At 35.1% G+C, this 12,078-nt stretch overlaps 1 protein-coding gene across 5 annotated transcripts in view; it reads left to right on the top strand.

The window, feature by feature from the left end:
• GLI3 (GLI family zinc finger 3) overlaps positions 1 to 12,078 on the top strand; it is a 577,601-nt gene that overhangs the window by 429,234 nt on the left and 136,289 nt on the right. For 4 of the 5 annotated variants that reach the window (XR_015733897.1, XM_034416535.3, XM_034416534.3 and 1 more), the window contains one exon: positions 3,298 to 3,444. Coding sequence is in view for 4 of the 5 variants with exons in the window: in XM_034416535.3 (XP_034272426.1) it covers positions 3,298 to 3,444 (147 nt within the window). In the remaining variant the exon portion in view is untranslated. Of the gene's footprint in view, positions 1 to 1,657; positions 2,117 to 3,297; positions 3,445 to 12,078 lie in introns of those variants that run through there. The other variant, XM_087892419.1, reaches the window with a different exon arrangement.

Consider the following 12,078-nt stretch of genomic DNA (forward strand, 5'->3'; position numbering starts at 1 on the left):
GGACAGGGCGGGGGGCAGGGCTGAATCCCACCAGTGCACAGGCCGGATACATTGTGTCAGCGGGCCATACCCGGCCCGCGGGCCATAGTTTGAGGACCCTGGGGTAAGGTCACTGAGGGGAAATAGTGTCACCTGTGTCCATCTGAATTTGACTTTCAATTCACACCTCAAAAATAAGCCTTCTTTAATTTTAAACCAGAATTACCCAATGTCTGCTTAACAGCAGAATAAAAGAAGTCTAATAAAAATCAGGATTATCATGCTGCAGTAGAACAGGAAAAAAGAGTAAGAAGATGATCAATCACATTACAGAGCCTCAAATCATTGTCTGAAGCAGGTCAGTGTTTTAGGGCTTCAGAAATAAATTCTTATTACAATGATACAATGATATGTGTACAAACTTCATAGTAAAACTAGCTCCTTATCTCTTATACCCCTAATTAGTATAGTTATATTATCTAAAAGTGAAGGCTTCTCCTCTTTACAGCTGTAGTTTCTTTCAACAAAAGACTACTTGCATATTTTAACATTCTCCCTTCATACCTTTGCAGATATCCCAAACGTTTGAATTTTTTGAGATAATGTTTATTTATACACATATCTGAAAGCTTAGGAGGTATTTTTAAGTGCATCTGAAAAACAGTGTTATGGTCAAATACTACAAAGCTTCAAAATTAACCACCCCTCTTGGTTTCCTTAACATTTGATTGATAATATATAATATTAGTGAAGTGGTATAAGATACATTTTATGCTGAAACCCATTAAATATACTTGATTCACATTCAAAAATGTTTAATCAATGTTACAATATTTGCAATATGTATAAGCAAATAATGTCCTATACAGTAGTTATATGTTTCTTAGGAGGCTCATTCAATTTCATTGTACACATGTTGTGCATTGACAATAAAGGTTTGATTTGATTTGACTTAGAATTTGGATACCTGTTGAAGTACTTGCACTATACATATTAGTTCATCAATTAACACCAACAGCTTTGACAGTTTCAGATGTTTCTGTGGGGTGGTGGGATTTTTAAGTACCAACACTATGGACATAGAAGACCTTTATAAGTTCAGTTAGAATTGGTTCTAAATCTTAGGCCTTTTATCATTATTTAAAATGTGTTACTAAATTAGTAGATATTAGTTTTTAAAATTCCTAGCCATGGTGGGATTTCAAATTAGAAATTATGTAAATAAAAAAACTGCTAAAGATACGAACCATATTAAAAACTGAAAAGGACTTGCTTTTTGACTTGTTCAGAAACAGATTTTTAGAATAAAGTATGTATTTTTGCTTTTTAACAATTTCATTTTTATAAAACCATCATTTTTTGGCATTGTTTTCTAATATAATTAGAAAGTTTTCTATGTCCACCTAGTCTCTAACTATATTTTAGTTATTTGCCCTTCAGTAAGTTTATTCCATTGAAAATATTCCTCAAATACAGTGGATATGGAAAGTCTATACACAGGCTTTTGAGATTAAAAAAAATCAGACCAAGTTAAATCACTTCAGAATTCTTTCCAGCTTTAATATAACATCTAAGCTGTAAAATTCAGTTGAAAAACAAACAGATCTTTTAGGAGAAAAATAATAATAATTTTTTAAAAACCAAAATAATGTGGCTGTATAAAAATGCACACATTTAAACTAATGTTTTGTTGAAGCACCTTTTGACTTTATGAAAACATTCAGTCTTTTGGAATAGGAGCCTATCAACATGGCACATCTAGCCTTGGAATTTTTTACTTGCCTTTCTTTGCAAAAGCATTCCAAATCTGTCAAATTGCCAGGGAAATTTTCTCAGCCCTCTTCAGGTCACCCCATGGATTTTCAATTGGATTCACATATGGGCAGATTCACTCCAAACCTTTAATCTTCTTACGGTAAAAGCCATTCTTTTGCTGATTTAGAGGTATGCTTTGGGTCATTGTCATGCTGAAAACTGAAAATCTGCTTCATTTTAGCAGATGACTGAAGATTTTGTATCAATCTTGACTGATATTTGGAACTGTTCATAATTCCTTCCACCTTGAATAAAGCCTCAGTTCCAGCTGAAGAAAAGCAGTCTCAAAACATAATGCTGCAACCACCATGCTTCATTGTGGGTATGGTATATTTTTGGTGTTTTTGCACCAAACATACTTTTTGAAATTATGGTCAAAAAGTTCAGCCTCGGTCTCATCAGACCATAATACGTTTTCCCACATGCTTTTATCTGGCTTGATATACAGTAGTTTGTTTTGTAAACTGTAGCCAGGAATGTTGTTTAGGAAGAAAAGACTTCTGCCTTGCCACCCTGATCCGTAGCCTATATATATGAAGAATATCAAAGATTGTGGTCACATGGGGTATACAACCAATATTTGCTAGAAATTACGGCAGCTCTTTTAATGTTGCTGCAGGCCTCTCTGATCTTGTTTTTCATTCATTTTGGCGGAACATCTCATGTTACTTATGTTACTTATGCCTATTTCCTCTAGTTGATGATGACTGTTTTCACTGTGTTCAAATGTATGTCTAATGCCTTGAAAAAAAATTGTATCATTATCCTGACTGATACTGTCCAACAATGAATGATAGACAATGGCTTTTCCTGTAAGAAGCAACTGAGAATAAATAAATGTCAGAAAAATCCTACTAGAACACCTGAACTTTATCTGGGCTTGATCAGAGTCACCTTAATTGTTGGCAGGTATATACTGACCAGTAGTTACTATCAGTTTGAATGTAATTATTAATTATTAACACAGTGACATCTCTACTTATAAGAGAGTTTTTTAGTTTTTTATTGTTATTTCTCACCTAAAAGATTTCAGTTTGTTTTTCAACTGAATTGTACAACTTACATTTTATATTAAAGATGGAAAGAATTCTGAAGTAATTTATCTTGATGTGACTTTTTTACATCTCAAAAACCTAGCATTTTAAAGAAAATTGCATCATTGAATTAAATCCAGATCATGTTTGTTGCATTTTTTCTACTGTTCAATTATGTCTGATTCACATGGACATTGCTAGACCACTGAAATTAATGAGATATAAGTTAGCATTCATTATTTTCTTAAATAGATTTCAATGGAATTAAATATAACCAAGCTTATATAGGATATTATGCATTGATATAGTATATTAAAAATACATAGCAAGTCATCAGCACCTGCATAATGTTTCAAAATTAATGCGAGAGAGAGAGAGAGAGAGAGAGAGAGAGAGAGAGAGAGAGAGAGAGAGAGATTGATTCCTGTTTCTAATGTCATCAAATCATGCTTTTAATGTTCTATTTTAGCTCCACATGCAGGGGTTAGTCCAGCAGAATACTACCATCAGATGGCTTTACTGGCAGGCCAGCGCAGCCCATATGCAGACATCATTCCTTCAGCTGCCACAGCAGGAGCAGGTGCCCTTCATATGGAATATCTCCACGCTATGGAAAGTAAGTAATATAATTGTAGCCAAAAAGATTAAATAAAGGTTCTGGTATTGTTGAGGGTAAAAAAAAAATACTATACAATTCACTACATAATAAAGTGTATATGAAAACAGATTAAAAGGTCATTAAGTAGGGTTACCAGATTTGGAGTGGAAAGATCCAGACAAGCAGAAGATGTCAATAAAGGGTTAGAACTTTCTGCATCTTTTAACTGCCATCTATTTTCTGGATTTAGCACTCCAGGTATGATAACCCTTTGTTAAATATTCTTATTATGAATTAAGTACTTCAGTTTTAAACAACTAATTTGAAGTATTTCACAACATAGTATTCTTGTTAACTTTAGTAATGGTAATATTGATTATCTTTAAGACACCAAAAGGGGAGCTCAGATGTTTCTTTGTGAGCTGTATCATCTTTCATTATTATTCTTTTCCATAATCCCTGCATGCATTTTAGTACAATATATTGCACTTTAAAGAGTTTGTGAGCAAAACATCTATTTTTTACTCCAAGATATTTATTTTAACGTTTAATTTATATTAATTTATTTTAAAGTGCTTCACGAAAGCACAAAATGGAAGCTGACATAATAATCAGTCTTTTCAGCCTTGCATTTCATACATATATAGATACGTATATTCATATTTTTGCAGGGGCAAAGAAATATCAGAGTAGGATTCATATTCTAATACAGAACATTCATAAAATGAATACAAAGATAAAACCAGAAACTTTTCTTTGGGGTTTAAAAGTACTTTTGTCTCTACTTGGAAACTGTTTCTGGACTTTGTGCTTAAGGTGGGAAAAAATGAAACATTTTTGGGTTTTTGTATATTTTTCTCTTCCCTTTTCCTTCCCCTATTTTTCCTATTATTTGCTTTTGTATTTTTGTATTTTATATTATAAATTAATAAAAAGAAATAAATTTAACAAATTTATGCAGGGGATATTAGCCATTTTAATTACATTTTGGGAGTTGTGCATATCATTTTGATGAAAATTAGGCACCATAGCGTTTGCACTGTCTAATATTCTTCAGAACGATTCACCTTGTGAAAACATGTCCAAGAACATCAGTTACAATCAATCATTTCATCATAATGCATTTCAGAGCACTATATGGTTGCAGCTCAGTGGTGCAATGGACACCACTAATCACCTCAGGTAGTTTTGCTCAGAAGATATTGTGCTTATATTTCATGGGCAGTCACTCTGTCATGCTAAATTTCCTTGTCTTGAAAATGACCAAACTGGTTTTGAAGAACTCCTTAATATTGTCCTGAGCTGTTATTGAACTCCCTTTATGTGTTACTCTATGTCTGTTGTTCAGGCATATCTTTTGCATTATATTTTCATCAAAGCTTGATTTTTTAGCCTCTACCTCACCCCCATCCTGGCCTTTCACTTGACTGAATAAATCATTCCCTGGTCTTTCATAAGGCAATGTGTGTGAAGTCATGATAGCTAGGGTGCTATTTTATAAACAAACAGACCATTAAACAAAGAAATAAATGTGGAAGAGAATATCTAGAAATTTGCTGAGAACCATAAAACAGCTCACTTTATCACTGTACCTCTTTATTATATTGGCTGGTAAGGCAGCCAATAATAGAAACTTAATATCTAATGTCCAAATCTTCAGAAAGATTAATCAGTTTAATCTTTTTTTTTTTTTTTTTTGATCAGACACAATCTTTCATATGTGTCTAACAGGCAGATCTCACCACAGTTGTGACTGGAATCTCAGTTGTTGAGGAAGCAGACTTTAAGCAAGGTATTATGTGACTGCTTCACTCAACAACCATAATCCCGGCACTCCTGGTTGTGGTTGTTAAATGACCTTATGGCTTAAATGGATGGAGTCCCAGGTAAGGAGTGTGGGTTGCTTCACAGAGATGGAAGAGATCTAGTGTAGGCTGGATGTGAATGTCTCTTTGCTCATGAGCTGCAATCCTCTCTGCTGAAATCCTAACAGGATTTTCAGCTCTGAGCAGAAAGATACTTGCATGTAGCCTCCTCTGAGCCTCTCCCACTCCTCTGGGGCATCCTGCACTCGTTACCTTACTGTACTGTCTCTCTGTTCAGCAACTGAAAATCCGCCAGGCCTCCCAATCCCTCTAAGGCGCCCTAGGGTTTTTACCTTATTGTACTACCTCTTTCCTCAAGGACTGAAAAACTGCTTGGATTTCAGTTCCCTCATTCTCTGGTAGCTGTCTGAAACAGCTTGCTGCTGAAGGATTTCAGTTTCATGTCTTCTTGGATTTTAGCAAGGAGTTCATTCACTCAGAGGCAGAAGGGCTCCCACTTGTTTCTAGGGGCTGGCTGAAAGAATTCCCTGCCAGGATTTCACCTTTTTTGGATTTTGCATTGACCTTTTTTAGCCAGCTCTCAGAGATGAGAAAGATCCTGTTAGTAAGAGCAGCAGATTTCCCTTCCAGATTCCCCATTGACTTTCTGGGGATGCTGGCAGAGAAGATTACCAGTCTAAATCATGTGATAATCGGATACTTAGCAATCAGTTATAAGTGCAAACAGTTTGCCAAGCATCCAGATTGCAATCATATGACCCCCTCCCCCCCCCCTTGGGATATGTGCAACATTTTGTAAGGGTCTGAAGTACCTTGAAGGCCATTAAATCATACTTTAGAGGCCATTGTTAATTCGAATCATCATTAAACAAACAAATGGTTGTAAGTCAAGCAGAACCTGTCCTTCATGAACATTAGTATCTTGATCTTCCCCTCACTCTCCCATCTGATGTATATTTTGCTGTTTCCACAGTAAAAATGTAAGCTCAAAGTTTACAATACAAAGTTTACAATACAGAAGAGAATTCTCTGAGTGCTATTTATAAATTTTATTCTGTCATGAAAATGTGCTCAGCAAACTTCTTCTAAGAAACATAATTATTAATTGCATAGGGACACCAGATCATGCCTGCAAAGAATCTTAGATTAACTAGGTGACAGCAAACAGATCCATAAAACTTTGTTAGCATCTACTGCAGTAGTTGTCTAGATATTGGCAGCTCAGATCTGGTAGCCCTTAAATTCATACATAATGCCATAAACCAGTGGTTCTCAACCTTCCTAATGCCACGACCCTTTAATACAGTTCCTCATTTTTTTACTACCGGTTCTGTGGGCATGGCTTGGATGTCATGTGACTGGGTGGGCATGGCTAGCTGGTCATGTGACCAAGTGGCCATGATTATGATTATGTGCCATGATTATGTGTATAGGGACTACTCAGAGGGCTGAAAAAAGTGATTTCTGACAGGTCCTTACACTTTTAACCGGTCCTCGTACTTATGACTGGTCATCATTTATGCCCATTGTAGCTTTCTTAACAACCATGTCACTCATTTCACAACTGCTTCTCTTCACCATGGTGACAAGATAGGGAGAAAAACGTAAAATGTGAGGACAGTCATAAGTTCAAGGACTGGTCAAAAGTGCGAGGACCAGTCAAAAATAATTTTTTCAGCCCTCTGAGTAGTCCATATGCACAAAAGGACTACCTAGAAGGCTGAAAAAAGTGATTTCTGACAGGTCCTCACAAATCAAAGATTTCTGAGACCAATGGTGAATACTTAAATTTCAGTAGTCACCAAACCCAGTCTTAAAATGAGTTTAGAATCAATGGGAGTCACTGATAACAATGAACTAACTAGCTACTGATAATGAGTCCAGTCCTGCCTTTCTGTTCCTTTTCTCCAAGTTTTGCAAGTACTTTTTCCAGGTATATGTTTTATTCCAAAGCATACAAACCATTATTGTTAGGGAAAAAAAGGGGCTTCCAAGCAATTTTATAGAGCCTTGGTAGTACAGTGGTTTAATGCACCCTGTTATTAACACAGCTGCCTGCAATTTCTGCTGGTTCGAATCTTACCAGGCTCAAGGTTGACTCAGCCTTCCATCCTTTCTAAGGTAGGTTAAATGAGGACCCAGTTTGTGGGGGCAATACGCTGACTTTGTATAAATATACAAAAGTATGAAGGCTATTGCTTAACGCATTGTAAGCCGCCCTGAGTCTCCGGAGAAGGATGGCATATAAATCAAATTAAAAAAAAAAAAGACACTGTCAATAAGGCTCTGCTCTCAGCCCCCCTTGTGGCTCCTTGAAAAGCATCCCCCCCCACATATGTAAACGAAAAGAATAAGCTTAAAAATCCTAGTCTTTTAAAATTGAAAATATGGAAAATTGGGAGGATGAATTTGAGACACTAAGGGAGATATTTCAAAAAATAAAGGAGGCATTTAAGGGAAATAAAGAAGCAGAGAATTGGTTAGCTTGCAAAAAAAGAAAGAGAAAAGATGAATGAGAAGCAAGAGAAACAAGGAGATAATATTGAAAAGGAAATAATTGAAAAAAAGATAAAGATGATTACACTGGGTTCAATAGGAAAAATGGAATAAGATGAAATATACTGCTAATAATTAAAAAGATGAGGGGAAATTTTGAGAAATATACTTGATAAATGAAAGGAAGACTGGGGTTGCCTGGACTCCATAGTGGAAAATATAAAATTGAAAATGAATACAGCAATAGAAAGGGATGAAAGAAGGAGAAGAGAGATGGAAGAAGGAAGGAGAGAGAGGGAAGGAAGAGAAGGGAGGGAGGAAGGAAGGGAAGGAAATTAGAGTAAGAGTGAGGGTAAGAGAGGGAGGAAGAGAGGAGGAGAAGGAGAAAGGAAGAGGAAGTAGGGAGGAGAAGAAGGGGGGGAAGAGAAAGTAAGAAGGAAAGAAAAGAGAGAGGTGGTAGGTTTGAGGAGAAAGATTGCTGTACAATAAAAAAGATGAAAGGGAAGAAAGACATCCCCAAACAAATATAAAGATATTAAGATAAAAATGAATTGTTAAACTTTAAAGAATAAAAGAGAACAAATATGAATAAATAGCAATAATTAGAAACACACGTACAAACATACAATGTATTTTCTTTGAACAGAGTATTTGGCTGGTTCACAAATTTAAACAGTGTTTAGTCATTTCAATTAAATTTACAATTTCTGTATTTCCTTTTTGCCATATTTATTCCTCATCTATTTTTTAAAAAAAACCAATATTACCCTTCATCCTCATCTCTAATTTTAATCAAATTCAATTTTTCCCTTCTATTCTATATTATACTCCTTCCCATTGTCATCTATTTTTAAATCCATCCTCACATTGGTTAATTATGTAATATTACAGTTGTTTAATACAAATTCAACATTTTAATATAAATCAATTAGTTATATAACTATCTTTTTTGTATATTAATCAATATGAACATGAATATTCCAATTATTTCCATGCCATCCAATTTCTTACAAATCAATTAATTATATTTACCAATAATAATAAACCAAATAATTTCCCCCATATATTCCTCCAAACCACAATTTAACCATTTCTGCTTTCAACACAATATACAATTAATACTATCTCAATTATTACAATTCCCTAGTTAAATAGAGCTTTTTTTCTTTTGTGTTTTAAAATCTTGAACTCTCCTCCTTTTCTCTAAATTTCCCATTGTTTGCACCTACCTTTTTTGGTGAGGAAAAAGAAAATAAAACTGCCTCTGCCTAATTTTCCAACGTAACAGCCAAAGCCTGTTTTATTTCCAGTTTTGTTTTCAGCTTGATTTGCATAAGGAGAAAAAAAATATCTGCTCCAGCAATTTAGCTCTTTGCAGCAAGCTGCAGAGCCCTGTGCAAAACAGCTGAGAGCAAATCAGCTGAGAGTCGGGAGACAGATCTAATCAATGGGCTAATTAGCCTATGCTGAAGCTGAAAGGAGTTGTTTTTTCTTGCTGTTTGCTTGCAAGGAGGTAACTGCTGCAAGGCACAGGCCAAAGGGTGGGGGCCACCCTCCTTGCCACTTAGTGCTCCCCTGTCGCCCCCTTTTGCCTCTAGCGCCCCCCTGCCGCCCCCCTTGCCTCTTACCGCCCCCAAGGCATGGTACCGCCCACTTTGGGAACCACTGGCTTAACTACTTAAGTACTTAACAACCGGTTCTACCGAAGTAGAATCCCACCACCGGGTCTACCCATTTATTTTTGCAGGCATAGATCTACTCATTTGTTTTAACACTGATCAGCTGTAGGGCCGCCCTTTGAAGCCCCTCAGCAAGAGTTTAAACAGATTTTTTTTTCCCTCTAGCCATCAGCTGGGACTCAGGAGGCAGCAATAGATTGGGGGTGGGGCCAAATAAAAGCTAAGAATAACACGGGGGGGAGAACCAGTTTTCCGATGGTCTTAGGCGACCCCTGGGAAAGGGTCATTCGACCCCCAAAGGGGTCACGACCCACAGGTTGAGAACCACTGCCATAAACTATAACCAGGAATTCAGAGGTAATCCTCTGAAAACCTTAGTTACAGGTAAACAACATTATTTTCTGTTAATTATCCGAAAAGTCATCATTTTGAAATACTGCAGAGCCACCCATATTGTAAAGACTTTTTTCTATGCTAGAATTTTCTCAAATGAGACAGACTGTACATTTTCTATTATTATAATTCATATAAAGGAGTCTAATTTGAACATTTTTTCTATTAATGAATTCAGTTATAATCAACTCTCATAAATGAGCATCTAAAAAGTTGCAGATTTCAATTCACTTCAATTCAATTCAAAATTCAATTCACAGAAATGAATCCAAGCAACTAAATATAGTAAACATTTTCTAAAGGGAAGCAATCTTTTGATGTCTGTATCTTCAGAATGAATACTGTCTTTTTAGCAACGTTTTTTTTTAACCGAAAGAAGGTTGACAGCTGGAGTAAGAAATGCAGACTAATATCCTAAATAGTGTCTTCTCCATCACTTTTCTCCAAAATAGTAGGTCATGGATGGAATTCCAAATTAGATGGATCTAGTCACAACCCTAAGGACAGTAGAAAAAGGGTTAGTTCTTTTTGGTGATCTATCATCAATATTTTTCTTTAGGTAAGGCAATATTTATGTGTCATATTAGCAGCAATTATTCATGTAAGGACTATTTTCTGTATTAAACAATACATTAGGAAGCTGACTGATTAAACAATCAGTAGAGAAATAAATTAGGAATGAATTATAAAAAGGTCATTTTAACTTCACCTGCTCTATTTGATGAGAATTTGTTTAGTCAGGCAATAGAACTTTTATGTAAACAAAGAATGAGACTAGAGTTTGTAAAAACTAATTAAAACTATTTCAACATGTATGTATAATAAATTAATTTTAATTAAGCAGGAATTTGGATGTCCTACCATTCATCATGCTGAATATATCCTTTGAATTTATTAATTATTGAGTTTATTAATAAACTCAAATCTTGAATTTCTGCTAATTATTTTGTTTTTGTTTTTCTCATCTTAGATTGTGACAAAGAAGAAAAACAAAAAACAAAATAATTAGCAGAAAGTCAAGATTAAGATTAACAACAATAACCCTATAATTATATTTAAGGCTAAATGTTAAGATCTGTGTTACTTTGTGTTAAAGGACCTGTGCTTTCCATACATTTGTATTTTTAAATACAATGTTCAAATCAGATAATAAGAAAATATTCCTCTCTACTGCTCCTGAGCTACTACTCACTGTGGATTAAGGGAACTAAAAGATAACAACTGGGTTTGTTTTAATGTAATCTTTACCCCTAATACTTTCTCCTGCTAGAATAATAAAAAGTAATAAAATTACTCTTACTAAAGCATTAATTTAATTTAATTTAATTATTAATTAATGCTTTAGTAAGAGTAATTTTATTTTTATTATTCTAGCAGGAGAAGGTATTAGGGGTAAAGATATTTGATTGTATATAATCAAATAATATACCATTCATCTTAAATTTATCAACCATCATCCTATTTTACATGAGAAGATTTGCTGAGCAGTAGCCATTACTATTCTTTATATTTATTTGATTTCTTTATATCCTAGTTTTATGTTTCTGTATCACTCAAGGAGACATGCAGAAGTTTAAGATACACATTATAAAATGTAAGAATAAAAAACAATACAATTAAATACACTTATGTGTAAAACATTTCATAGCTTGAAGGTCACACAGTAGAGGACTCTAGCATACAAGACAGGTATGTTTCAAGAAGTAGGAGGTTTTTAAAAAGAGCCTCCCCTGCTGATTTAAGTAATTGGGCGAGTACATAGCAGGGGAGGTGATTTATGAGATAATCAGGCCCCAGGGTTTCAGAACTTCAAATTATGTCTGGTAGCCAATTGGAGTATAGTGCAAATCTTTCACTGCAGCATGTTATGGATAGAAAAATCAGAAATAGTAGAAACACTGTTACAAAGACCATCCCCTTTAATGTAATTGGTTAAACTGAAATCTACCAATAGATTCAGGAGACCTAGCAGGGTTATATTCTATTTATGAGCCGAGGTAGCGCAATGGTTAGAGTGCAGTACTGCAGGCTATTTCTGCTGACTGCTAGCTGCCATTCGGCAGTTCAGATCTCACCGGTTCAAGGTTGACTTAACCTTCCATCCTTCCCAGGTGGATAAAATGAGGATCCAGATTGTTGGGAGCAATATTCTGACTCTGTAAATCGCTTAGAAAGGGCTGTAAAAGCACTATGAAGTGCTATATAAGTCTAAGTACTATTGCTATTGCTAGTTAGCTTCCAACATAATTATCCAGGGT

This window comes from Pantherophis guttatus, chromosome 4, assembly GCF_059756535.1.
Source record: "Pantherophis guttatus breed Tessera chromosome 4, ASM5975653v1, whole genome shotgun sequence".
Lineage (NCBI taxonomy): Eukaryota > Metazoa > Chordata > Lepidosauria > Squamata > Colubridae > Pantherophis > Pantherophis guttatus.